The sequence below is a fragment of the Macaca mulatta genome, chromosome 13 (assembly GCF_049350105.2).
Source record: "Macaca mulatta isolate MMU2019108-1 chromosome 13, T2T-MMU8v2.0, whole genome shotgun sequence".
NCBI classification, from domain to species: domain Eukaryota; kingdom Metazoa; phylum Chordata; class Mammalia; order Primates; family Cercopithecidae; genus Macaca; species Macaca mulatta.
The window spans coordinates 49910629-49938549 of NC_133418.1; the positions used below are offsets into that span (position 1 = coordinate 49910629).

Genomic DNA, 27921 nt, shown 5'->3' on the forward strand with positions numbered 1-27921 from the left:
CAGATGTCAGAGCTTCAGGAGAAGGAAAAGGAGGCAGATGCAGGGAAGTCGTTCAGGGGCCCTCTGGGATCCTACAGCTTTAAACCCAGTGCAACAGCCCAAGTCCCTGCATATGGAGGCCAACCACCGTTCCCAGCACCATGCGTCACTGGTAGCAATCACATTCGAAATCGACAAGAGTGGAGACTGGTAAGTGAAGTGAAGCCATAGGCCTGCCATGGTCCATGTCGTGTGAGACCCTCTTGCAGTCTACACTTGAAGAGTCAAAAGGTAGTGCTCCCTCCTCATTCCCCAACTACCCGTCCACTCTTGTGGTGACCCAGTGAATAGAGGGGGCTGGCCAGACGCTCACCCTTCGATATCTGAGATGTCTTTGGTCTCAAAGCGACCGGTGTTGAGGAGCTCTGGGCTGAGCTTCCCCCCAAAGAGCAGCTCCTCCTTGGCCATCTTCACCAGGATAAGCCTCACCAGCTCCCCCATGTACATCCCACTGATCATCTTCTCAAACCTGCCGGAAGATACAAACCAAAAACATAAAGTCCCGGTTGAAGCAAGATGTGCACGTGTGAAACTTTACAACTAAGGGTTAATGTGTGCTGCATGGCCCAGGAGTAAGATATGTGGAGAGGTGACAGCTCAGGGTGGCTGACTTGGGCTGTCCCTGCAGGCTGGTGGGCCTTGACCTATGGAGAAGAATAAATGAGCCTTAAACAGCCAAATGAAACACCCAGGGAGTATGGAACATTCTGGAACAGCCTGTATTTAAGTAAAGTTATGCATAGGGTGGTAATCTTTAAAAATCTTCTCTAGCCAGGAAATAATTTTTAAAATTAAAATCTTACATAGCCCAATATTTATTTACAAGAAAAAATGGCAATCTGATTAAATATGTGGCGCAGGCCTAGAAATTCATCAACTCATACTGTCCACCCCTGCAAGATGTTCATGGGCTCCAAGGAAAATGGTGTGAAAACCACCCAGGCCAGGGGATGATGGGGCAACATTATAAAGGCAGGTTGGGACAGAGAAATCCGCACTGGGCTAAGAGCTCTGAATGACAGGTCTCAGGGGTCTGGGAGTGAAACACGCTTCTGAGCAGGCAGGTGACAAGATAAAGGCATGTTTTAGAAAGGCAGGGGCCGGCCCCCAAACCGGCAGCGCTGTCGGGTGATTTAATTTTTCAACACTAGGTGGCACTGTTTTCTTTGGTAATTGGACTTTCTGGCTAGAACTGAGAGGAAACCAAGCCCTGGTGATTCTTTTTGGCAAAAGGCCCATTTCTGGGTGTTTGAGAAAGAACCTGTCTTAGAGAAGGCACCTGGGCCTGCTGCCACTAACTAGGATGAGCCCCAGCGAGGAGGGGGCCCAGGACTGAGATGTGAAAGGGATTCCAAGGTTACCTTTCGGAGAGGAAACCCAGGCCTCCAGGAAGCAGCCTGCTCAAGACCCAGGGCCAAGTACAGCAGCATGGCGGCTAGCTGAGAGCCGGCAAAATTGCGAAGATGACAGCGCGCAAGATGTTAGTGCACCCACACAGGCAGAACTTCAGGAGAAGGAAACCAGCGTGGATGCGAGCCTGGCTTCAACAGTAAGGAACTCCATGTCTGCCCCAACATCTTCTCCCACACAGCTGGTTCTACGGGAGCTGTGGGGAGTGAGGTGGGGGGTGCGCTGGGCCCGGTGGGGCTCCCAAGTGTGGGTGGTTTTTTATAATGGGTGATTTTTTATAAGTTTTTATTCTAGTTTTTAAAAACACTTTGTTCCAGTCAACATTTGGAAGATACTTACTTGGAAATACATTACAGGGGGCAAAAATTGTCTACGGTGACTTCAGGGCTGCCATGGATAACAATTTGGTGGGTGTCTGAGGATAAGCCGGGGGTGTGTTGTCATGGTCTGGCTGGCAAATTTGTCTGTTGACACTTGAAAGGGCCTATAGTTCCTCGGAATGACTTGGGTGTGCCTCATTCGCGGAGGCAGACACCGAGTGATTTTTCAGCTCATAAACCTCTCATCAGCCGTGGCAGACACAACCAGTATGTTCCTCAGAAAGTCCGAGTAAAGGACTCATTTCAACATGTGAAAGAAGCTTGTGACTTAGATAAATAAACCATGCTTTGAGAAAGCAAGCACTCTCCTGGAAAGAAAAAGGTTACCCACCACTGACTTGGTTTATAGGGTTCAATTTTCCTCTCCAGGTAGAGATCTGCACGAAAAGCTTTTCTACAACAGTCACAAGACAAACGATGATCTGTATTGCTCAAAATATTTTGCAACTGCTTCAGACCTTCCTGTTTCAAGACCTTCACACGTACATTTGGCAAATGTTTGTGAAAGTGAAATAAGGTTTTGTAAGAGATAAAAGCGACTAAAAACAAAGGCAGGCCAGGCTGGAGAATACAATATTCAGGATCTAAAATGCTAGAAGCCCCTCCTCCAGTCCATCCAATGTCCAAAGGAAAGAGGCCAAGGAAGCTCCTCAGCCAATGTCTCCCGAGGCCATGGGTCTGCCTGCAGCTGCAGCAGGAGGCCCTGGGACCCCAGAGACCAGCAATGAGCAGCCAGCTGTCAGCCTGTCCTCTGGGCAGTGATGGAGTTGGAGCTACGAAAAAGGAGCTTTCAGAGACCCCAATCTTGGCCACCTCAACACAACTTTTCTTAGGTGGCTCACAGTCCCCATGGACAATTTACAAATAGAAGGTGGAAAGAAAGAACAGGGCCACCCACTTACACTCAGAATAGAACCTTCTAAAATGACTCCTGTGAAGGACACACATTATTAGCTATAATCTGGTGTATCCGCTTGCTCTCTGTTTTAGATCCTCTCAGCAATTTATAGTCACAGACATTCCTATGACCAGTGGCCGCCTTGGCCACCTCTGGGGATGTAAGACTGTAAAGAAACAACCCCCTGGCCCCGACCAGCCCCAAACTCAGCTCCAGGCCCCCTCCAAGCCACTCGCACAGGAAAGGCCCACTCACAGTTGCTTCCCTGGGTTCAGCGAGCCCATGTCAATCTCCTGGTCAAACTCAGTGCGAATGTCGTTGAGCGAGCCATCGTCCCCGAAGGCCCCCCACTCCATATTGATACACATCCGCCCCTCGTCACCTTCCACCATGTCGATGTGGCGCATCTCTTCCATGTAGCAGGCGTTGCTGCCCGTGCCTGCCAAAACAAGGGATGGCTATGCACACACCTGCTCCAGCCCCTTCCCATCCCTCTTCCCTCTTACACTACTGTCCCGAGACTGCCCGGCCAGGGTGGCTGGGATTTCTCACTGCAGACTCTGGAGTCATCACAATACATGGTCTAATCTTCTGCCACCCCCAACTCCATGAGTCCCTGTTCAGCTCTCCAAAGTGATTGGACCATTATCTTCTAATATGAACCAAAGGAACAACCAACCCATGGGCCCCTTCTCCCTTTCCGGCCCACACCCCCATCTCTTGGCCAGCACCGGCCCTCATGCCCAGTATTCGCTTACCCACAATGAGACCAATCTCACAGTTGTGGTCATCATAACCACAGGTCATCATGGTCCCAACTGTGTCATTCACCACAGCCACAATGTCGATATCAAAGTCCTATGGAGATAAAAGGGAGGGCTCTGACCTTCATAATCACAGAGGGCAACTTTCCTAACACCAGCTGTACATCACTCCTCCTCTTTCACCTCCTCCTTCTCTCCCTCTCCCTCTCACTCTCTCTTTCCCCTTCCCTCCCCAGAACTCCTCCTGTAATAAGACTTTTAACTGATTCTCTCTCTGCACCATTCCACTCCCATGTCAACATCATTCCAACTTTCTTACTTAGAAATGATATTCAAGTCTTCTTCAGGTTAAGAACTAAAGAGTTTTTCTTGTGCCAAGGCTAAGATTATTTATCCATTGCAATAATCTAAAAACCCCCAAAGCAGCAGATCATATGCAAAATTATTGAGTACTTGTGTCAGGGAAATGAGAACCTCTCCTTAAGCTCCACAAAAGCAGATCATGATGAGTCAAGGACATTCAAGGAGTCTTCAGGGTGGACCCAGAAAAGCCCACAGACCCCAAGCTCCTGCCACCCCACTCACCCCTCTCCGCTGGATGGCCTTCCGGATCAAAGTCACAACGTCTCTGCCTTCCACTCCACTGGACTTGAATCCCTTGGTCCATGAGACCAGGAAACTCTGGAAAAGGAGCAAGGAGTGAATACTGATTTCCCACTAAAACTGAAACTCACACCATACCCCTCAAACCTCCATCATTGGCAGAGACCTCTGCCACTGGGGTAAAGTCGTGGTTGAATATTTGTATTACTTCCTGGCTAGCCTAGGAAAAAGAAACTCAGGACAACCGTCACTATAAGACACAGTCATGTGCCCCATAACTATGTTTCAGTCAATGACCGCTTGTGTATACTGTGGTGGTAACAAGATTATAATAGAGCTCGATAGTTACTATTGCCTAGTTTAGATACACAGATATCACTGTGTCACAATTGCCTATAGCATTCAGTACAGTAGCATGCTATACAGATTTGTGGCCTAGGAGCAAGAGGCTGTCCCATACAGCCTAGGTGTGTAGTAGTAGTCTGTACCATCTCGGTTTGTGTAAGTGCACTCTATGATGTTTACACATAAGTGAAATCACCTAATAAAGCATTTCTCAGCACATATCCCCATTGTTAAGCAATACATGACTGTACTAGTTTCCTTACATCAGTAACTCTCCAAGCATCTTTCTTCCGAGGGTCTTTATCACAACACTTTAGACTGGGGAGTTCCTGAGTTCTCACTGTGGATGGGATAAGGATACTGTGCAATGTGTGTGGGAGACAGAGTGATAAAGAGCACTCCCAACCCCCCAAATATTTCTTCACCAGCCCCCACACTGACATACACAGTCACCCAGAAAGGCAGAACTTCATCTCCACAATCCTCCAGTGCTACCACCAACACCACAGCAGGTGGCTCAGAAGTCCCTCTCGGCCCTCCCAGCCCCAAGAGTGAAGCAACAAAAGTGTCCGAAGAGCCCATCTTACCTCGTCTAGTTTAGTCTGGTGGCAGGGAAACGAGAAGGTGAAACCCAATGGGAGCTTCTTGTCTTTGATTTGTAGCTTATCCATGAAGTTAGCCAGGCATTCGGCAATGTGGTCAAACAGCTAAGGACACATGACAGGGTGGTAAGCAGAGAGGTCGAACAGCATAGAGATTAAGGGCGTGCACTTCTGGCTCAGCAAGTAACTAGCTGAATGTGTGCAAAACCCATTATCTCCTCTGATATCTTCATTTGCTCATCTACCAAAAGGGGAATTATAACTGGACCTGTCCTCATGGAGTTATGAAAAGGAGTACATGAGGCAATACATATAAAGCCTTAACATTAGTTTTTGCCCACTAAATATTGTCCTCTCCTTAAGCCATTTATCTAAACTGCTGTCCAGATAACCCTGTGAGGTAGGGGAAATCATGGCCAACATTAATCAGAAAGTCACTGCATGCCTGGGGAACAGAACATTCTTTGGTGGCCCTGTCAGAAACCCATTGACATGGATGCCCAGTTGATGACCGTACCAGAAAGGCCTATCTTGCTGCCAAGAAGTATTTTAGTATCCCTGTCTCTGGTGATGGGGTGGGGGGTGGTTTGCGGGGACAACATTGTCTGTTGGCATTCTATGAACCAACCAAACAAAAACAAGCAATTTTTACATTTTCTTCTCCATTCTAGAAAACTAATCTGAGGGCAATTCAAAGAAGTTATCTTTGTTTTCTAACTTTCTAAACAGAACATCCAGTAAGTTCATGAAGAGCGCTGAGAAATAAATAGCGTTTTGTGGGTGAGCAGCCTCACAACCATGACCACATACACTCACTGTGCAGGACCCAGAGCTCCTAAGCCTTAGAAAAGCAGTATTCACAATAAACCAGGCTTTCAATCAGCTCCAAAGCCCACACTCTCCTGACTTCCTTCTTGCCCCCGCCTACACCCTCAAAGAGAAGCTGCTGACCCCTCTAGGTGTTTGAGGGCTGAGACCAGAGGCATTCTGGTGTAAAAAGTAAGCACAGGCCAAAGAGGCTGGGCAGATTCCAAGGGCCAGGTTGACTACATGGCAAAATCTAAAAGCCAAGGTGGGTAAGAGGACAGCTATCCTTTAGATTCGACTAAACCATGGCTTTTCAAAGTGTGCTCCTGGAACAGCAACCTCAGCCCCATCACCTGGGAACATGTTAGAAATTCTAGGGTCTAGGGCCCATCCTAGACCGGCTGTAGCAGAAATTCTGGGGGCGGGACCCACTCATCTGTTAGCAAGGCTTCCGTCCTCCAGGTGATCCTGGAACAGTAGTTTGAGAACCACTATGCCAAACCACAGAAAGTATTTACATTTATAAAGGAACTGAGAGGTTGGGAGAGGGAAGTTGACAGACCTGTTGGCTCTCCTGATGCCTAGGGTATGGTCAGCAGGAGGGACCCAGGAAGACAAGGCCACCACAATCTGGAAGATGACCAGATCTAACTAAACTTCCCGCATCCATTCTGTCTGTCCCTCTGTCTGATCCCATGCAAAGTTAACAACAGCTGAGGATGAACCTTCGACCTCCAAACCAAAACATTTTCAAGAGCAAAGGCTGGGGAGGACAAGGCTCTCTTGCCATGGGGATCACCAGTGCAGGTGAGCCAACTCCCTTGAACAGAGTTCAAGTATTTTAACATGAAAATAGGGAAATATTCAGCAAATTCTGTTCTGTCGGGAAGGTGACTGGAGTTGAATTATATGATACGTATATTAAACAAATTTCCAGCACCTTCTTCCTGGTACTCTGGTCAAAATGATCTTTAGTACAAATAGTTTTTATCCAAAAAAAAAAAAAGAGAGAGAGAGAGAGTTGCAGAAGTTGTGTAAAGAGAGGGGGTTAGAAGGGGGAAAAGCAAAAGGGTTTCTCCTCCCCCAGCTCTGATCACTGCTTTCTTTCCAATTGCGCTCCTAATATAGGAAGGTAGAGAAAAATAGGCCACAAAGAAGCATTAAATACTGCTCTGCCCAATACAGTAGCCACTGGCCTTCTGTGGCTATGTCAATTAATTAGAATTTTTAAAACAGGCCGGTGTGGTGGCTCCTGCCTATAATCCCAGCACTTTAGGAGGCCAAGGTGGGTGGATCACTTGAGGTCAGAAGTTCAAAGCCAACATGGTGATTCAAAAAATTAGCTGTCTCTACTAGCTGGGCCTGGTGGTGCACACCTGTAGTCCCAGCTACTCGGGAGGCTGAGGAAGGAGAATCGCTTGAACCTGGGGGGCGGAAGTTGCAGTGAGCCAGGATGGTGCCACTGCACTCCAGCTTAGGTGACAGAGTGAGACTGTTTCAAAAAAATAAAAGACCTTAAAAATTCAGTTCCTCAGTCACACCAGCCACACTTCAAGGGCTCGATGTCACAGGGTCAGTGCCCATCACATTGCACAGGGAAGGCAGGAGACAGTTCCATTGCTGCAAGAAGTTCCACTGGCTAGTGTTGGGTTCAAAGAACCTACATCTTTTCTCAGGTGAGAAGAGGAGACCTTCTGCTTCCTTGAATTGAAAGACTATCTCATCCTCTTTGAGGAGGATCTAAGGGTGAGATGCAGAGAAAGAGTTAACACCTTCCTGTCATAAAAAGGCTCAAAGGGCATCATTTTATGAAGTTAAAATGGTTTCCTTTTCCTTACTGGTCTGAAAACCTGCTCACTTCCCTTTCCACAAGATATACTTTTAAAATCTTAAGTGGCTGATATTCAGGTTTGCAATCCACTGATCTTCAGGAGAAGTTAATGTGCCGGACGACAGACTTTACCCAGGGACCCCCATTGCCCAGGTTCACAATTCTTCAAAAACCTTTGCAAGTTTGAGATTTCAACATTTGTTCTTGGTTTCAACTAAATTGTATTTTTACAATCCATTCATTTTCCTTTAAGTAAAATACTGATACCGAATACCAAAAAAGGGGGGGAAATATGGGGAAAATATAGCACCAGTAATTCCATCACTAAAATAGCCACAATGAACTTCCTTTCAGCCTTTTTTCCAAGTGTTTTCTGCTGCTTTTAGGTACATAGTAGTCTTTCTATTCCTTAGGGTCAAAGATACCTATATTTTCTTCTAGTTTTCTTTCTGTTTCATTTTTAGATAGCATTTTTTCCACTTACTCAAAATCTTTCTAATATCCCAGCAGTTTTAATGTTCTTCAAGGTGGGTCTCATAGTTGTTTTTTGTTTTTAATCCGGACTAAAATGTTTTGCTTATATATTGCATGGAGAGTAGATTTTCTTGATACTCTCTAACTAGGTGGTCTGAGCAAATTTAAGGTTAAATTTTTCAAGAAAAACTTCACTCGCATCTTGAATGTTTAAAATGGATTCTTTTTCTCAATTGGCAGAGATGCACTTCATTGTCCTTGCCAGGCTCTAAGGATGGTGCTGCAGGGACTGCAAGGTGCCTGGGCCCTGCATGTTGTCAGGGTACAAGCAACAGGGAGGGTGTTGTTCTCGTAAAACTTAAAAATCCACTAACACATCACTGTCAAGTTACAAGTCTTTTACATAATCACAGCCAAACTTCAGATGTTATTTTGTTTGTTGGTTTTGTCTTGTCTTGTTTCTTAAATATTTATCATCTGGGGGATGTGGCCCAAGGCAGGAGATTGAGGCAATGGGAAAAAAAGGCAACCATATCCCCCAATAGGGAACAATGCAATTACTAGCCACAGAGAGTGATAGCACAAGAAGCTATTAGATAAAGAGACAAAAACCCCTGTGAAAAAACAGGGCACTAGATTATGCACCAGCACTAAGCAAATACTTAACAGGTATCATCTCCTCTAATCTACACCCCAATCTGTATACTATCATCCCTTTTTACAGATGAATAAACTGAGGCTCTGCCAAGCCCTATCATCTGCCCAGAATCACATAGCTAGAGTGCCTGAATACAGGGCCCAACCTCTTTACTACCTCAGCTTGGTGCAGGCATAGGAGAGGCAGTGGAAGGGCCTCTACCCTTTGTGTCCCTCCTGATGTTATACTGGAGACACGTGACAACTTCGGTAAAGCTCAAATGCCCACAGCCCTAGGGAAGCAGCCTCCCTTCTCCAACCCCAGCATGATAACGAGGAAAGCAGGTTTACCTCAAGGCCACCCCAAAGACAAAATGAGTCTAAAAATATCTCCCCCGCGTGTTCTACTCATGGTCAGAAATTCCTTTCCCAGGAGGGAGCCTTGTGTGGGAGAGAGAACAGCAGACCAGGAGTCAGAGGGCTTGACCTCTTCCAAGTCCTGAGGCCCAAGATGTGACAACACTGAACAGCGCCTTACTTGGATTTAATGCTTCTTCTCTAGTCACTCCTTTTAATACATGTTGGGTATAAAATACAACCAGAACAGCCTGAGCTCGGGCCGAGAGGGAGCCCTTACAGCTGTGCTGGCATCCACAAGTGTCTTGGATGACTGCCTATCCAAATACTGGGAGCGGCTGGAGAAACTGCAGAAAGAACATCCCAAGGAAGTTTTTGTCACCAGGGGCTGCCCTGAGAGAAGGGTCATACCTGGGTGCCACTGCCTCGCATGATGTCCTCGGGGATGGCATAGATCTGGTTCTCCATCTCCACCTTCTGAAGCCCATTGTCCGTTACTTTCACCCAAAGCACACGGAAGTTGGTCCCTCCAAGGTCCAGAGCCAGGAACTCTCCGTGTTCTGCAGAGAAAGGAAAGGTCACTATTAATTTTGGGCAAAATTCTTCCAGAACCACCAAGACTGAAAACTCCAAGTCCCTCCAGGAATATCTGTGGGTAAGGGGTGGCCAGTGGGATTCACTTATCTCTACAGACATTACATATAGTCTAATTTCATGCCATACACCTTTACATTATTGTTATTTTTTTAATTCTCAAGAGCTTTATTAAAACCAGAAACTCACGGGGTAGTTTTTTTTAAACCCCTCCCTCCCTTCCCATCCTTTCCTCTGAGTCTCCAAAGTCCATTGTATTATTCTTATGCCTTTGCATCCTCATAGCTTAGTTCCCAATTATGAGTGAGAACATTTGATGTTTGGTTTTCCATTTCTGAGTTACTTCACTTAGAATAACGGTCTCCAATCCTATCCAGGTTGCTACGAATGCCATTAATTTGTTCCTTTTTATGGCTGAGTAGTATTCCATCACATATACATTACTTTTATAATTCAATCAACAATAAGACAGTTACATCCAACGATGTGCTCACCCCTCCTGAGAGCTGACTATCTCCTCAGGGCTTTCAGCAAGCCCCATGCCAGGGGTCCATGCTCCATCCTGTTCCTCCTACCCCCAGAACACCAAGCTGCGATCACAGTATTAAATTTACTTTCTGATGTTTGTATATCATGTTTGCATATAATGTTTGCGTACTGCAATTGCAGTACTAAATTTACTTTCTAATGTTTGCATATTATGAGGCCCATGTCCTGCAGCAAGATCAAAGGGGTCAAGCAATGGAGTGGAATGAGGTCCAATTCACTACAAACTAAGAGGCCTGGTGAATAAGCCAAGCAAGTGGCCCCTCAAAGGATCTCAGGCTTATTAGAATGCAAGAGAATGCTGACCCCAGAGCGTGTATGTACGACAACAGTCAGGTCACTCATGCCACAGAAAAGCTCTGAGAGAGCAGGAGAGAGGCCAAGTGAGACTCCAGAAAGGAGCCACAGACACAGATGGGTGAAGACTGTCATGCGTCACTGGGAAGGTGCAGTTCCTACCCTCCAGGAAACAGCAGTGTAGACAGGAAACATCCAGATCCTGGGTAATAATACCACCGACTCTGGGGAAGGGCCCCATTGTGTGGCACAGAATGAAAGCGCTGAAGAGGCGCGGAGCCTGCAGCGGGACAGGGGCTGGTGGAGCAGGCAAGGCGCATCCCCAGGTGACTGCCAACCGCGAGCAGCACCGCCAGTCTTCTGCTGCCCTGCCACGACCTTCTCAAAGGATGCAAGGCAATTAATTTCCCCAGGGGTTCACTTATTGGCATGTTTGTCAACACTCAACCCCTTTCCCGGTGGGAGAACAGCAATGAAGTGAAGCGGAACAGGTCAGAGGTCAGGGAGGGGCTCTGACTCAGTAACCCAAGAATGTTTGTTTTATACCCAGCTCCACTCAGCACCTCCAGCACTTAGGCCCTGAGAAAAGCCACATCTGCCCAGCTCCCTGAGAGCATCACCCACAGTCCCCAGGGTCCCAAGGGGAAAAAGGGTAGATATCATCCACCAGAGACCACACAGGCAGAAGTGTGTCAGGCAGCGTGACACACGGAGACTGGCTCTGGATCTGGAGTCCAATCACCTGCTCCAGAACCCCGGCCACTTTCCAGCAGAGGCAAGTTCCTGAGCCTCTGAGCCTCAGCTGCCTCATCTCTAAAATGGGAACATCGCGTCTCATTGGGTTGCTGTGAGGGGAAAAATTAGACAAGTGTGGTGCAGGACCAAGAACTCAGGACATACTCACTAAGTACTAGGTACTCTCTCTCCGGGCTCTCGGCAAGCCCTGTCCCACAGCCTCACTTGAGTGTCCCAGGCCAACGACAGCAGAAGGGATTGCAGAAACCTGTCCAAGAAAAGTCACTGGAATCAGCTCCAGTGACTACAGCATTCCTCCTTAGGGGCACTACTTTTCCATTTCCTGCCCAGTGACTAGAGGTGGCCCCACCCCTAGCTACAGCTGCAGGCTAACTACAGCAACATCGCCCTCATCTGGGGTTAGCCTGCCTGCCTCATGGCCATGGTTGACTTTTCCAGACACTCCAGCTCTGAGCCTTCCCCGGTAATGGGAACTCAGCCAAATTCTAGGAAACGCAATGTGGTCACTGTCATGAGGGATGAAAGGGATATCAAAGATGAACTGCCTCATCAGCACTCTCAAGTCCAGGATACACGCGATCCGCTGAATCAGTGACCACAGGGGATTGAGGCAGCGAGGCTGCCCTGGTGGGTCGTCATCCGAGGCCAGCCCAGCTGGACTCACCAGAGGCCACTGCTCCAGCAAGAACGGGTGGTGTGCAGGATTTTCTGATGGACTGAAGGGAAAACACAAATAATAAAGTATTGCTGATAACCCTGTTCCCAGGAGGGAGGTCCTCTCTTGCTTTGCTTACAGGACTCCTCTGGAACACACATTCCCTGACACCTCTCCTCCCTGCGGCTCTCCTCCACACACGCAGGAAGCCACAACCACCATAGCCAAGGACTGCATTCCTTCCAAGCCCGGAATGTGAGGCAGGCCTAGCACTGTGACTCGGCAGTCCTGAGATGGACCCTCTCCTAATGCCCACACATGAGAGGCTCCCACAGAGCAGTGGTGAGGCACTGGACCTCAGACAGGTGGGCAGGCCTCATTTTGAATTCCAGCTCAGCGGTTTCACTACCTGTGTGGTGTGGGCACATCACAGGGCTCTCTCACCTCACCTGTAGAAGAACAGGATTCTACAGCGGTTGTGACGCTTACATGAAACATGGACTATGTTGTATGTGAACATACAGAAACACACAGGCCGGATGCGGTGGCTCATGCTGGTAATCCCAGCACTTTGGGAGGCCAAGGCGGGCAGATTAGTGAGGTCAGGAGTTTGAGACCAGCCTGGCCAACATGGTGGTCATGTCTCTACTAATGTCGCTACTAATACAAAAATTTGTCGGGCATCGTGGCGTGGCCCTGTAATCCCAGCTACTCAGGAGGCTGAGACAAGAGAATCACTTGAACTCAGGAGGTGGAGGTTGCAGTGAACTGAGATCTCGCCACTGTATCCCAGCCTGGGCGATAGAGCCAGACTCTGTCTCAAAAGAAAGAAAAAGAAAAACCCAAAGAAGAAACACAGTAATTATTCCTCCGTTAATAGATCTTATCAAGGTACTTGTTCCCTTTCTCCCTGTCAAGGCCGTGGAGGTTTGTGGCATGCTCTGGTGTCCAGCAAGGCAGGACAGAGGTTTGGTATAACTACGATTGGCACTAATTTGTGGGTGCCAAAAAATGGCATGTCCAGAGTGTCTACAACATAGGGCTCACGTGACATGGCTATAAGCGCACAGCAAATACCATTGCCAAGGACTTTCTTTCATTCTTAAGAAGGTCAAATCTGTTTCCAAAAGGGCTCTAGTGACTAACGGCACTGTGGAGGGCAGGGCTAGCAGCACAAGGGAGGCAGCTCAGGGGCTGCTGCCATAGTTGAGCTGAGCAGCAGTGAGGGCATGGGCTCCAGGGCCATGGAGGGTGGCCAACCATCCCAGTTTGCCCAGGATGGAGGGGTTTCCTATGACATGGGACTTTCAATGCCAAAACTGGGAGAGGCTCAGGAATCAGAATGCTGGACTGTATTTGATCCAACCATACAGCCTCCAGCTCTTCCTTGTCACTCAATGCCTGAGGCACGCAGCCATAAACTTGGAGTGGGTCAAAGACACACACGCATACTTTCACATTCAGTTCCTGAACCAGTCCTATATTTATAACTTAATGCCCCTAAAGGGACCCGCCCTTCCTGCCCTACAATAGCACTTCCAGTGGCCCCAGGTAACTGCACTGAACATCCAATCATTCTCTATGGGGTGACTCTGGGTTGAGGGGATCTTGTTTTCTTCCTTTAGTTTTCAAGTACCTGCTAGCACACAACAGTGGACTGCTCTGAGAATGTATGGCATATACTCCAAATGAAACGAGGACCAAAAAGATACATCTCCAAGTCCTAAGCAGGTAATGAGGCAAGACACAGGTCTCAAGGCACGTATTTTCCATGTACCCAGAATCGCCATGATCACTACCACACCTGGCAGCCTCTTTTTAACCCCCAGGATTCCAGTTACTCCATTACAATGCAATGCCGGCCACCATTCAAGAGCTCAGCCATACAGAAGTATTCAATACTCCGTGTCATTAAAGGCATTGAATCACAGTTAATGCTGGTGTCTGGTACAGACTAGGAATGGAGTGAGCTGATCTTCTACATCATTTGTTTTCAAACGCAACAGAATGCTTATTTCCAAATAAAATTGGTGGACCAAATACCACAACGTAAAATAGAGAAAAACAGAGCTGCTCCAAATGAAGGGAGAGGCGTGGAACATGTAAAACACATGACTAGCACCCCAAAGCTCCTAGGACACCTCTTGGAAAGCATCACTCTGGTGCTCTTTTTACCCAGGAAGTGTTTCTTAAGTTCAAAATAGGCGCCAGTCACAGAGAGGTGTAATTAGCCCCACAGATGTGAAACCACTCTTCAAAGGGTTAAAACACGATTACGTTTCAATATTGTGTAGGCTTTGAGCATGTTCAGCTTTTTAGGCAGGCAGACCTGGGGTCAAATCCCACTCTAACATGTATTAGCCATGTAGCTTTTGGCAATTTATTAGAAATCTGACACTCAGATTTCATCATCTGTTTTAAAAGGGTTATGATAACCTCCTTCTAGTCAGTACCTCCCTCCACAACCCAGAACGAGAACACAGGAAAACACACACATACACATGTACACATACACACACACACCTTGTCAAGATTCAGTGCAAGGAAGTGTAAGGCATTTGGCACAACGCCTGACAATGTTAAGTGCCATCTGCTGTACTGAGGCTATCTATCAGTACAATCTTCAATTTATATTGCCTGGACTACGTAAGTCCACTAATTAACTTGCTGTGTGCTAGCTCTGGATGTATGTCTCCGCTGTACAGTAGTTAATATAATGCAGAGCAACCAAGATAAGGGCTTCTTTCGGGTTTAACCAGCTTCCATGCAACGTATCACCAGCCCAGTCTCCCTTTATCATATCATGTGCTTGCATTATATGGCCCGATATCTCTAATTGTTTTGTCTACATGGGCCTTATCTCCCCAGCACAACTTTCACTCTTCAAAGGCAGGGCACGAGGCAGCGTAGCACACTGCTGCTGCACAGAGGACCAAGACTCGGAGAGGACTGTTGAATGAACTGAACAGCTAGGCCTGGGTTAGTAAGAAGAATCCATACATTGTGCTAGCAGCATGGAAGGTACATAAAATGTGCCACTGGTGGCGTGCTTAAAAGCCCAGGCATTAGCAATTCGGCTGGCCGAGTTCCAATCCCAGTGCTGCCACTTGCTCACTATGTGACTTTGGGCAAGTTGCCTAACTGCTCCAAATCTATTTTCTTTTTCTGTGAAGTAGAGTGCAGCATACCTACCATTGGATGACTGTAAGAAATGAGATAGCTCAAACACAGCGTTTAGCACAGTACCTGGCACTTACGATGTCTACAATTTTTATCATCACCATCATCACCGTTACCATCGGCATCATGGTTCCCTGCTCTCTAGAGGGGTTAAGTCTGGCTAGAGGATGGAGGTATACTTACCCGTGAAAATAATTCACAATTCAGAGGTGAAGAAGAGTCACATGATCGATTTGACACTGCCTTTACCCTCGCTCTGTCTCATGAGACATAGTTATATCCAAACGATCTTGCCAAGACAAGGGTGATAAAGACACCACAAAGATACTTCTTTTCTAAGTTAGACCATGCGGCTGGCACATTTTCAGTTGGGTTGTACTTGAGCTTCTTATTTGAATGATACAAAGCCAACTCGCATTTAGGATCCATTTAAAAAGATAATCATCTGATTTTCCCTAGAAACTTGTTCAGCGGCACAAGCCAATGTAAACTGTGAATCTTATGGCCATGGAGTCAGGACTATCTATGCTCACATCCCAACTGTCACCGTCTGACCACAGGTGACCTTGGCAACCATCAATCCTTTTTTAGCCTTGGTTGCCTCATTTTTAAAGTGAGAATGACTCTCTTGTAAAGTTTTTGTAGAGAGTAAAATAGATTTATGTAAATGGCCTAGTACAGACACCATGGGTGCTCATTAAATGCTATCAATTCTTCCTGCATTCCCTTTTTTTTTTCGGAGTCTCACTCTGTCGCCCAGGCTGGAGTGCAGCGGCATGATCTCAGCTCACTGCAACCTCTGCCTCCCAGATTCTCCTGCCTCAGCCCCCCGAGTAGCTGGGACTACAGGCCCACGCCACCACAACTGGCTAATTTTTTGCATTTTCAGTAGAGATGGGGGTTTCACCATGTTGGCCAGGCTGGTCCTGACCTCAAGTGATCCACCCACCTTGGCCTCCCAAAGTGCTAGGATTACAGGTGTAAGCCACTGTGCCCAGCCCCTGCATTCCCTTTTAAGATGGAAATGTCCTCTGAAAGCCAGGCCCTTATCTGTAGCCCCTATGTGTGGTGGGGCCCCTGACAGAACTGTGTTAGGACTGGTACCACAGTCCCACGCAGGGTCGTGGCATAGATTAGGGCTGCCTACAGAGAGGTCAAGATGGTGTGATTCCTGGCAAATACAAATGAATGCTTTCTTTAATCAACTCTCCACTGAAAAAAAGAAACAAGGGCATACAGACAACAAATGCTGTTGAGGATATGGAGCAGGCAGAGCTCTCATACATTATTGGTGGGAGTATAAATGGTTCAACAATTTGGGGAAAAGGTCTGGCAATTTTCTAAAAATTAAATGTATACCAAACTCTATGAATGATCCAATAATTCCACTCCTAGTTGATTATACAAGAAACTAAAAACGTGTCCACAAAAAGGCTCATACAATAATGTCCATAGCAGCTTTACTCAAATAGTCAAAAAGTGGAAACTGCCCAGATGTCCATCAATATTCATATCATAGATTCTAATCATACTATGAAATCAGCAACCAAAAGGAACGAGACACTGATAGACACAACACAGATAAATCCCACATTATGAAAAGTAAAAGAAGACTTGCATAAAAAACAAATACTGTATGAGTCGATTTATGTGAAGTTCTGGAACAGGCAACACTGATATATGTGGAAAATAGAATGTGATTGCCTCTGGGGGGTCAGGAACAGGGACTGACTGGGAAGGGGCTCAAGGTAACTTTCTGAGGTAATGGTAATGTTCTCTATCTTGATGGAGGTTTTTTTTTAGTTGTATACATTTATGAGATACAAGTCTAATTTTGTTACATGGATATACTGCACAATGGTGAAGTTAGGGCTTTCAGTGTATCCAACACCCACTGTATCCGTTAAGTAATTTCTCATCATCCACACCGCCCCCCACCCTCCTACCCTCATGCCCCCACCCTCCTACCCTCACCCTTCCAAGTCTCCGTTGTCTATCATTCCACTTTCTATGTCCATGTGGAGACATTTTTAGCTCCCACTTATAAGTGAAAACATGCAGTATTTGTCTGCTTTGGAGCTGTTTCACTTAAAATAACAGCCTCCAGTTCCATCCATGATGCTGCAAAACACATTATTTCATTCTATTTTAAGACTGAACAGTATTCTATTATGTATATATACCACATTTTCTTTATCCCATCATCTGTCCATTGATGGGCATTGACTCCACATCTTTGCTATTGTGAATGGTGCTGTAATAAACATACAAGTGCAGGCGTCTTTTTGGTATGATTTCTTTTCCTTTGGGTAGATACTCAATAGTGAGATTGCTGGATGGAATGGTAGTTCTATTCTCAGTTCTTTGAGAAACGTCAATACTGTTTTCCATAGAGGCTGTACTTATTTACATTCCCACCAACAGTGTATAAGCATTCCCTTTTCTGATGGAGGTTGTATTAAACAGGTGTATTTGTCAATTCATCAGATAAATTCTTTTTTTTTTTTTTTTTTTTGAGACGGAGACTCGCTCTGTGGCCCAGGCTGGAATGCAGTGGCGTGATCTCGGCTCACTGCAAGCTCTGCCTCCCGGGTTCACACCATTCTTCCTGCTTCAGCCGCCCACCACCATGCCTGGCTAATTTTTTGTATTTTTAGTAGAGATGGGGTTTCACTGTGTTAGCCAGGATGGTTAACTCACATACCTTTTCTTAGTAAATTTGGCAATGAGCATGCCTTTTGCAGTGGTGGTTTGTGGCTGCAGGAGTGTTTGTAGCGTATGTGAGAAAGTCACATATCTGATTCTCCCTTAATTCTCAGAAAACCAATCCCCATGAAGTTTCCCCTTTTCACAAATAGGGAAATAGAGGATCACAGCATAAATTGCTCTGGAGCACACAGCTTGAATTCAAACCCATTTGAACGTATAATTCTGATTCTCACCTCTCACCCCACACTGTCCTGAAACTACACATTTCATGCCAGCGAGAAATGAAATGCTAATCTAGAACCAAACTGGGCCAAGGATCATTTAAGGCAGTGGCTTTCAAACTGCAAGATAAAAAACATTTAGTAGGTTCCGACTAGCAACCTTAAAGACTAGAAGACAAATCCAACTTCATCATGTTTCAGAATAAATTCTGGTCCCCAAATTTATTTCCTTTCATATAAATATTTATATGCATGTGTTTCTTGATGTGAAGATATAGTCCAGAAAAGTTAGAAAGCTATGGATTTAAAGATTGGCTTCCTCTAGATCTGGGGTTTGATTTTTCAGATTTGAAAAGTAATACTAGTCATGAACAGGCTGAGAAACGAAGGTTCTGAGAAAGGTGGCACTGAACAGGTGTCCCTGGAGCAAATGCCTCGAGCCTTCTGTGGAAGAGGGATGCAGTTTCACCCCCGCAGCAATGGCAGGCACCCAGGCTGTGTGCGACCACATAGGAGGGAATCGCTAACACAACTTCACCTCGGCCTTTCCTCTCAGCACTTCACTAGGGTGCTTACAACAGAGAATTTTCATTTTTGATAGTCTGTATCAACTTAGGAGTCACCTATTTTCACTGCCATAATCCATAACTCATACCCCCAACTGACAAAACAAAACTTGAAAGCCCTGATGCTGACCACTTTATTTTTTTTTAATTTATCTATTTTTGTTTGTTTTTTGAGACACAGTCTCATTCTGTCACCCAGGCTGGAGTGCAGTGACGCAAACTCAGCTCACGGCAACCTCCATCTCCCGGGTTCAGGCAATTCTGTCTGCCTCAGCCTCCCAAGTAGCTGGGATTATAGGTACGATTATAGTAGGTGGGATTATAGTAGAGACGGTGTTTCACTATGTGAAACCGGGTGTGGTGGTGGGTGCCTGTAATCCCAGCTACTCAGGAGGCTGAGACAGGAGAATCGATTGAACCTGGGCAGAGGCTGCAGTGAGCTGAGATCGTACCACTGAGTGACAGAGCAAAACTCCACCTAAAACAAACAAACAAAAAATTCTAATACATTGCCATTATAAGCAACACTGTAATGAACATTATTGGGCCATGTCTCCTTGGATTCATACAGGAGTCTGTTCAAGGCATATAGTTGGAAGTGGAATTGCTGAGTTGTTATACATACATATGTTCCACTTTACAGCAACACAAAAATGAACTAAGACACCATCCAATGAACACCAAGGGTTTATCTCCCATTACAGGATCTCAGATGTGTTTGTGTAAATAGACTAGCATACTAGTTCTAGTAGATGTGCAGAACAGACTGGAACTGCTGGGTCCAACCTCTTTACTTTACAAAAACAAAGGCTGAGTCCCAGAGAGTATGGAGGTGAGGAGCTAACCTATGGACTCCCTGCAGATGGGGAGGGAGGGATTAGGTATGGGTTTCCTGCAATCTGGTCTCCATTATTCCAGGAGCCACTTCCTTTGTTTCAGTGAGTAAGACATTTCAGTATGTGCTGCAAACAGTGCAAGCTTCAAAGTGCGTGGGAGGTCTTGGTGCCTCCAGCTTCAGGAAAGCAATGAGAATTTTGAAAGCTTGCCCCATAATTAGTTCTCCCCAACAAACTTAATTCACCTGCCTATAATACAGGCTAAACAATCAGTCCCAACTCCATTCCAAAAAATTTTAGTTGAGCATTTGCAGTGTGCTCCAGCACCAAGTGCACAGGCTAACACATACATGAACACATAGAATGCATCACATGTAGTACCGACGCCTGAACTTCGGCTTCCGCAAGCTTGATTCCTAACTCGGCCTCTCACTGGCTGTATGATTTTGGATGACTTTTTGACATTCGAGCCTCAAATTCCTCATCTATAAATTGTGGATAAAATTTGTACTTACCATAAAGGTTTCTGAAAAGTAAATGAGTTAATACACTGAGGTGCCCAGAGAGTCCTTAGCCCATATGTATTTAGAAAAGATTTAGGGTACTTACTTAGTGCTAGTGCTGGGTGAAATAAAGACAAGGCCTTGGCCTTCAGGAGTACATTTATCTGAATGTCAAACAACAATCTCAGAAATGGGTGTGGTTTCCAGTCAGAGGGAGTGGTAGGTAAACATGCCAATCTAGAGGACATGGAAGAGATAAGAGGCCCCTCACCTCGAGGGTCTCTTTGAAGGGCCAAGAAACACACTCAGGAAACAATCCTAAACAAGGTCATACCCTCAGCACTGGGTCCAGGCTGGGTCCCAAGGCTTCAGCAAACACTTATTTTGGGAACCATACAGTCTCATTAGACAAACCAGGTCCCTAGAGGCACTAAGGGAGATGAGCCTCAAGGACACACGTGTGCTGGAAATAGCACAGGCACTTGGCATTCACAGGCCCTGACCCACACCCTGCCCCTAACTCCCCTCCCAACAACGCCCCTGCAGATGCCTCACCAGCGACCTGTCAGCTTCCTGGAGATCTCGTCCCCCTTAGGTTTTCGGACACTGTGCTTCCTGCTTCTTCCTCTGCCCTGGCAGCTGCCCCTTGGGCTCTCTCTCCTGCCCTCCAGATGTGAGTACCTACCCGCCACCCTCCACCCCTCATGGGCCTCACAAGCACCTCATCTCTAAAATGGAGACACCTATTATGAGGATTAAATAAAAGCTCTGACACGACTTTGTTCGGTCCCCTTCTCTGGGATGCTGCCATTCCCAGGCAGCTGGGCTCCACACCCAGGCCCCACCCTTGAATGCTCTTTCTGCCCACCCACCAGGGCCATGTCTTGTGTTCTACCAGTCGGGCCTCGCTCCCCCTCCACTCTACCTATACTGCCAAAGACATAACGTTACCAAGACACTCCTGAAAAACTTGTGTTTACTCCCCAAGGCTACTGCAGAGACTAAACGTTTTAGGCTTGCATTCAAGGCCTTCAGTGATCTAGCCCTAATCCACTGGACCTTTCCAACCTTTCCAACTTGAATCTCCACCATGATCCTTTTTCCCCTACCTGATTAAATCACTTGCTGGGTGGTGCACCATAAAATAAGGATTCTGGGCTGGGTGCGGTGGCTCACGCCTGTCCGAGGCGGGCGGATCACGAGGTCAGGAGATTAAGATCATCCTAGCTAATGGAGATCGAACCACTGAGCTCCAGCCTGGGTGACAGAGACTCTGTCTCAAAAAAAAAGGATTCTGTATCCAAATAAGGTGATTAAACAAAGTTTTTCCCAAGCTTCCTGTCCATCCGTCACACAGCCTTCCATTCAATTCCCTGGATGTTTCCCTTAGCCACGGTTGGTTTCTGAGGCTTTTGAGTTATTTGGGTCCTGAATAAAGCCAACTAAATCACCCCTGAGTAACGCAGCAGCTAGAGCCATCCCCCAGGTGCCGCACCTGTCCCATCTGGAGTGGACCTCACAAAGGTGGGCAGCATCTTCACTGCTGCAGTGGGGTGGGTGGTGGCTCCAAGCCCTTTCTCCATCTCCTTGCGGAACCGCTTAGAGATCTCCAAGAGGGTCTCATCAGAGAGGCGCATGTGGTAGAGATACTGGTCAACCTGAAAGGGGAGGAAGACAAGAGCAAAGCCATTGGTTAAATAAATTATGGCATAGGTCTATGTCATGGAACACTACTCAGCCCTTCAAAAGAACAAAATCTGTTATGTACAGAAAGTTATTATTAAAGACCATTAGTAGCAAACGATTTGACAGGACTTTGTCTTAAAAAAAAATTAAAATTATAAAAATAGACCTAATTTTTGGAGAACTGGTGCATACCAGAGGAAAGGCCTATTAGGGCAGAGGAGAGTTATTTTCAGAATGGTTGAGTCGGAAGGCCTGTGACAACATCACTGGAGCCAGGGTTCATTACCCTCATCTCTTGTTCCCCCAGTACCTAACACAGCCAGTCACATCAATCCCATTGCCCCTCACCCTAGGCCGGGTAGCCATCACCTTTTTCCTGGACTCCTACAATCCCCAGTTCGGCTTTTACCTCTTCCATCCACTTTCCATGCCCAGCCAGACTCACCCTGAAAGCCAGCTGATCCCTGGCTTTCAGGGCTTTCCGTTGGAACAAAGCTCAAAATCCTTTCAGGGCCCCACCTCCTAATCGGGCCTCTAGCCACCTCCTAATCTTTTTTTTTTTTTTTTTAACAGGGTATCGCTCCAGTTGTCCAGGCTGGAGTGCAGTGATGAGATCTCAGCCAGCTTCAGGTGATCCTCCCACCTCAGCCTCCTGAGTAGCTGGGACTTTCAGGCACGTGCCACCTTGTCTGGCTAATTTTTTTGTTGTTGTGTGTGTGTGATTTTTCTTTTTTTTTTTTTTTTTTTTTGAGGCTGAGTCTCACCCTGTTACCCAGGCTGGAATGCAATGGTGCAATCTCGGCTCACTGCAACCTCTGCCTCCCGAGTTCAAGCAATTCTAGTGCCTCAGCCTCCCAAGTAGCTGGGATTACAGCAGTGTGCCACCACACCCAGCTAATTTTTTGTTTTGTTTTGTTTTTTTTCAGCAGAGACAAGGTTTCACCATGTTGTCTAGGCTGGTCTCAAACTCCTGGACTCAAGCAATCCACCCGCCTCGGCCTCCCAAAGTGCTGGGATCAAAGGGGTGAGCCACCGCGCCTGGCCCCACCTCCTAACCTTATGGTAAGGTCTGCACTCTTTGTGTAGATTCTCTCCCTGGTTCAGTTCCCCAACTTCCCCAACTTGCCCATCCCTGCCTCGGAGCTCATGCACACAGGCCCTCCAGGTATATGCCCTGCCAATCTGCTACCAGTCCTTCAGGCCTCTCTCCATAGGGGCCTCTTCTCATCCTCCAGATCACAATAGTAAGGCTCCCTGTTATTCTAAGAACTTGAGCTTTTCCCTTCACAAGACTATCCACAATTTGGAACTACATATTTATTAGGGTCCAAATCATAAGCACCAAAGGCTAGAAGAACAATGTCTACTTGTTCACCTTTGCATACCTGGAGGCTGGCACAGTACCTGGCACAATGGAGAGGCTCTATGTAAATGATAATGCACCCTCTGTGCTCAGGTGGAGGCAACTCTCCCTAGTTCTTTCACTGAATCTGTTTCCCACATAAATTCCCATGAACTTTTCCCAGATTTAAACCAGGAGAATGAGAAGCATCAGATAAGTCTCACTTGTTTGTTTTGTTTAATCTTTTATTTATTAATTTATTATTGAGGCAGGGTCTTGCTATATTGAGACAGGGTCTTGCTATATTGCCCAGCTTGTTTCCAACTCCTGGAATCTACCTCAGCCTCCAGGGCTGTGGGCCACTAGCCCCCCACCCTCCATCCCACAAGCTGGGTCCCTGACCTCCAGTTCCTACAATATCTGGGAGCCAAGGTGCTCCTGAGGAGGCCTGGACCTCCCCCACAAGGACATTTGAGGCTCCCCAGGAAGACAAAGGGTGCAGCTTCGGCCTGACACTAGACAAGCCCCCTTCTTTTTGGTGAAGTGTCAGACAAGTCTCTAGCCATCTCCAGTGACCCTAGTTTAAGGGCAACTCTGACCACCCCAGAGTCCTCCCACTCCAGATCCAGTGACACATTGACTGGCCCAGTAATGCTACTTCACAACTTTCACATCTCAGGGCTAATGTACAAAGTCTGGGGCTACCCAGACCAGAGGCCAATGGGAGGCCACATCCAGGAAAAGCCTGAGATGCACTCATGGGCAACTGTAATAATGGCAAGCCCTCATGTGGCTCCTGCTTTGCGCCAGATCCTATTCTCCACGTTTGCTCCCATTATTCATTTCATCCTTAGAACAGCCCTCTGAGGTAGGAAGTGTCAGCACCTCTATTCTACAGAAAGGGGAAGTCACACAGACACGAGGGGCCATGCTTGGCTTGATAGAGCAGTCTGGCTGGCCTGTGCTTTTGTCCACTCTGCTAGATGACTGCCTCCTACCTGCCTGGATACAGCAGGGTCTATGCAGGTCAAACAGCATTGCAGTGAATACAGGCTGGCCATATCCATTAAAAGGCCATCTTCTATTCCAGTCATCTCCCAATGCAGGCCTGAACGGCAGACAGTGGAGAGTGAGGCCCACAGTGGTGACCGAGCAGGTTGAGGGCAGCAGACATGTCTCTGAACATTGTCATGAGGGCGACACGAGACAAAGACGCTCCCACCTCACTACTTTCCCAAAGAGAAGAAAGGCCCAGAAGCCTCACTGATGCTCCCCACCTCCCCGCCAACTCCACCCTCTATAGAAGGCTTCAGATGTTTGCAAAGGGCGCAGGAGCTCCTGCACTGAGAAGCTGAGCCTGTACCACCTCATTAAAAGGTCCCATCATCATGTCCAGAAGCATGAGGTTGTGCACACACAAGAGTTAATTCTATAGCAGCCAATCTTAGTTTATCTTCGATGTTTAAACTGCTTCAAGACTTGTTGGAAATCCAGTCAGACACTTCTCATCCTTAACCCTCGAAGAATCAAATTAAATGGTCACCCTTTATCCACCTTGCCTTTTGTCCCATAGATAACCATCTTCCACGTGTTCAATGACAGATGAAAACAGTAGTGATGATAGTTACAGCGGCTAAACATTCCTCAAGCATTTCTCACCTGTCAGGCACCATCCTCTGGCTTTACTGACCTGTTCTCCATTATCTTTGTAAAACTTCTGTACCCCCATTTTATAGATCACTTGGGTGATGAGGGGCAGAACTGGGATTTCACAGAGGTCTCTCTGGCCCCAATGCCAGGCCCTCAGGACAGCCACCCTCGCCTGTCCTGTGGGCCCCTCTTAGTGTAGATGGGCACTCCCTGCCTGCCCTGTGGTTTCTCGGATGACCCTGGGACCTTAGTTTCCTCTCCATCGCATGAGGAGACTAAGAGAGAGGATATGAAACAGTGAAAAATGTCCAGGCCAGTAGCTTGGCCCAAACTTTCCCTCTTTCACATCAGAGCTCTTTGAACTATCAAAACTTGAGAATAGATGGCACCAGGGCATGATGATGTGTTCACTCAGCTTATTGGGGCCACTCAGGAAGGGATAATTAATAATCACTTAATGTCACAGCTTCCTAAACACACCAGTGGAGCCCACCCAGCCCTGGTAGGCATTGCTGTGTTGGTGGGCACTGCTGTGTTGGTAGCCAAGGGAAGCGGAAGTCAGAAACAAGAAGCAGCCACCATACAAAGATGATTTTCCTGGATTGGGAAGGAGATGAATGCAATTTTCAGAATCTTGCCAACTTTCACCCACAGTGCCATCATTGGAAGGAGCACCAGGCCCAATGTCAAGGGAGAAAGCCAAGCAGGTGATAGCAGATGTACACACAGCAGTGGGAATGCAGCTTAAAAGTATTCACCCTTAGAAAGGAAAGGCCCTTAGGGTAACTAGTTCAAAAATCCCACTAAACATAGTATTCGAGTTTATCTAGTTTGTCTCTCTCCACCTAGTCATCCAGCCGAGGTTTGAATACTTCCAATGCTGAGAGGCGCACTATTTCTCTAAATTCCACTATTGAACAGCTCTACTTGTTTCAAAGTTTCCTCAATCAAAGATAAATCTGCTTTCTGATACTTCTGCCTAATCTCCATCCTGTCACTTGTGATAAGAGTTTCCAAACTTGCGGCACATCAGAATCACAAGAGGAGCTTTCAAAAAAAACAGTAAGAATTCCAAGGATCCATTCCAGACTAACCAAATGACACCTCGAGGGCTGGGGCTCAAACACTTCCCCCTCTCTTCTGGCGGGTTTCCAATATGCCAATAATGTGCTCGTGGTTGGCCCTGTTCTGATCAACTCTGCATACCACTTTTCTACCTGGGATCTTTGAGAATCAGTGGTTAAGATATTAGGCCAGCTGTGTCCCTGTGAAGTAATCCTGTGTTGATCCAGACTGCTGGGAGTTGGGAAGACAAACCCTACATTTGTTGTTAAGAGATGTAAGTTTCTGGAAACTATCAAAGCAGACTCATTCAGGTCAACCCTCGATTTGTAGCTTGTGGTGGTGACGGGAGTGTTCTGGCATCAGAAACACCAGTATGCAAATCCTAGTGGTGGCGTTCATTAGAGGTTGTGCGACATTAGAGGACTCACTCTTAATCTGAACCTCAGTTTCCTCTCCACAAAGCCCCACACGATAGTCATAAGCATAACTGTGGGGACAAACGAGTTCTCTATCACCCTCCCCTTTCCTTCCACCCCTTCTTCCTTCTAAGGCTTCTCTCCACCCAGGGGCACCTTCAGGCAATCAGACATTTCTCAACCCTCCTTAGTCACAAAGCAGAGGCTGTTTCCCCAAACTATTCCTTCTCTTTCTGTGATAGGCGTGGACAAGGCTGTTTCTCTTTAAATCTCTATCTGGGAGAGAGAAGGAAAGGGAGAGGGGGCATTCCAGGCTGGGGAATCAGAGGCAGGCCAGAGCAAAGCCTGGCTGAGGAACGGGTTACCTTCCCGTCTGCCAACCTGCCAGCCCAGGAAGAGAGGGCGTGTGTTAGACAGAAAGAGATAGCACTGTTAGTTGATATCTCTTCAGCAAGGGTTAGATTAGAGCTTCCTCATTGGGTAATTTTGGTCAGTTTCAGTTTTTCCCATAACATACCAGTCTGACATGCCCGCTTCCTCTACAGAATTGGGGATGGTGTCAGGGTAAGCCCTAAAGAGAAATTAACCCCATACTCTTTAGGAATTAAGATAATATCCAAAATGGGAAGCCATTAACACCCATCCCCTTAAGTACCTACATTTTCTTCCAGACCAGCACTTAAAAAAGGAGAGGAAATTGTGTCACTGTCAGAAAGCAAGGAATGGAGAGAACAAAAGAGGACACTCATGGAGGCTCCACTTCGAAGTATGCAGTGGGCAGGGTGGGCCAGACACAGTCCTGGCCAGGTATGGAGGAGCTCAGGAATGGCCTGGAGGTGAGTGCAAGAAAGGGATCTCAGAGAAACCAAGGCCCATCGGGGAGTAGCCTCAACCCAGGTCACACAGTTGAAACTAGAATATGGATCACCCGGATGAATGTCAACCCTTCTGGTCCAGAAGCACCCATCTCATTCTGCAGGCCCAATGCAACAAAAGATTGGTGCCATTGCCTGGATCCTGAGCCCACCCCATCTGGTCCCTGTGGGAACCTGGCCTTGATCATATTATTTACATCCAGAAGACAGCAATATTCCAATTTTGACAGTTTTCATATAAAGTACTACAGATCCTACCTTGAGTGCCTTAAGGGGTTTAAAAGGGAAGTGTAGAAGAAACGAAACCTTAAATTTCAATGTCTGAGTCTGTAAGATCCATATCATTCAATCCCTGAATCTGACTACTGTTGCAAACCTAACATCTTCCAAGTTATGGCATTTATGGAACAGCTATTATATACAAAGCACTACAGTGTACAGAAACATAATTTTATAAGAAATTCTGGAAATGAATAGTGGTGGTAGTTGCACAGCAATGTGAATGATACACTTAATGCCACTAAATTATACACTTAAAATGGTTAAAATGGTAAATTTTGTGATTAATTTTTTTAATAATTTTTAAAAATTTTAAGAAATCAACAGCTCTGCTCTCTAGGACTTTATACCAAAGAAGTTGGCTCATATTATAGACCAATGAGTGTCTCTAGAATGCGTGGAGAGATAAATCTTGTCAGATAAGAATGTCAGGCACAATACAAGGCAGCCCATGGGAAGGGTCACAGATTTAAGTGGCCTGAGAGACGGGCAATCAAAGCGGATAGTTTTGGAGCTCAGCCATCTCAGCAGATAAATGCTGACTTAGCGACAGCAGTGTGAAAAGGCTCAGGAGGCATGGACAAGCCCCCAAGACCCTG

General features: G+C 46.6%; 1 protein-coding gene and 1 long non-coding RNA gene across 6 annotated transcripts in view; one reads left to right on the top strand and one right to left on the bottom strand.

The window, feature by feature from the left end:
* HK2 (hexokinase 2) overlaps positions 1-27921 on the bottom strand; it is a 57150-nt gene that overhangs the window by 15865 nt on the left and 13364 nt on the right. For 4 of the 5 annotated variants that reach the window (XM_001111706.5, XM_077959161.1, XM_028832352.2 and 1 more), the window contains exons 2-8: positions 21505-21667; positions 9558-9706; positions 5027-5146; positions 4077-4172; positions 3486-3585; positions 2983-3166; positions 353-508 (exon numbers count right to left, since the gene is read on the bottom strand). In XM_001111706.5, coding sequence (XP_001111706.1) covers positions 353-508; positions 2983-3166; positions 3486-3585; positions 4077-4172; positions 5027-5146; positions 9558-9706; positions 21505-21667 — 968 coding nt within the window. Of the gene's footprint in view, positions 1-352; positions 509-2982; positions 3227-3414; positions 3586-4076; positions 4173-5026; positions 5147-9557; positions 9707-21504; positions 21668-27921 lie in introns of all 5 variants that reach the window. The other variant, XM_077959163.1, reaches the window with a different exon arrangement.
* LOC144333726 (uncharacterized) overlaps positions 1272-27921 on the top strand; it is a 29571-nt gene continuing 2921 nt past the window's right edge. The window contains exons 1-3 of the long non-coding RNA XR_013402677.1: positions 1272-1588; positions 22269-22368; positions 22622-22757. This is a non-coding gene — a long non-coding RNA (uncharacterized LOC144333726). The remainder of the gene's footprint in view (positions 1589-22268; positions 22369-22621; positions 22758-27921) is intronic.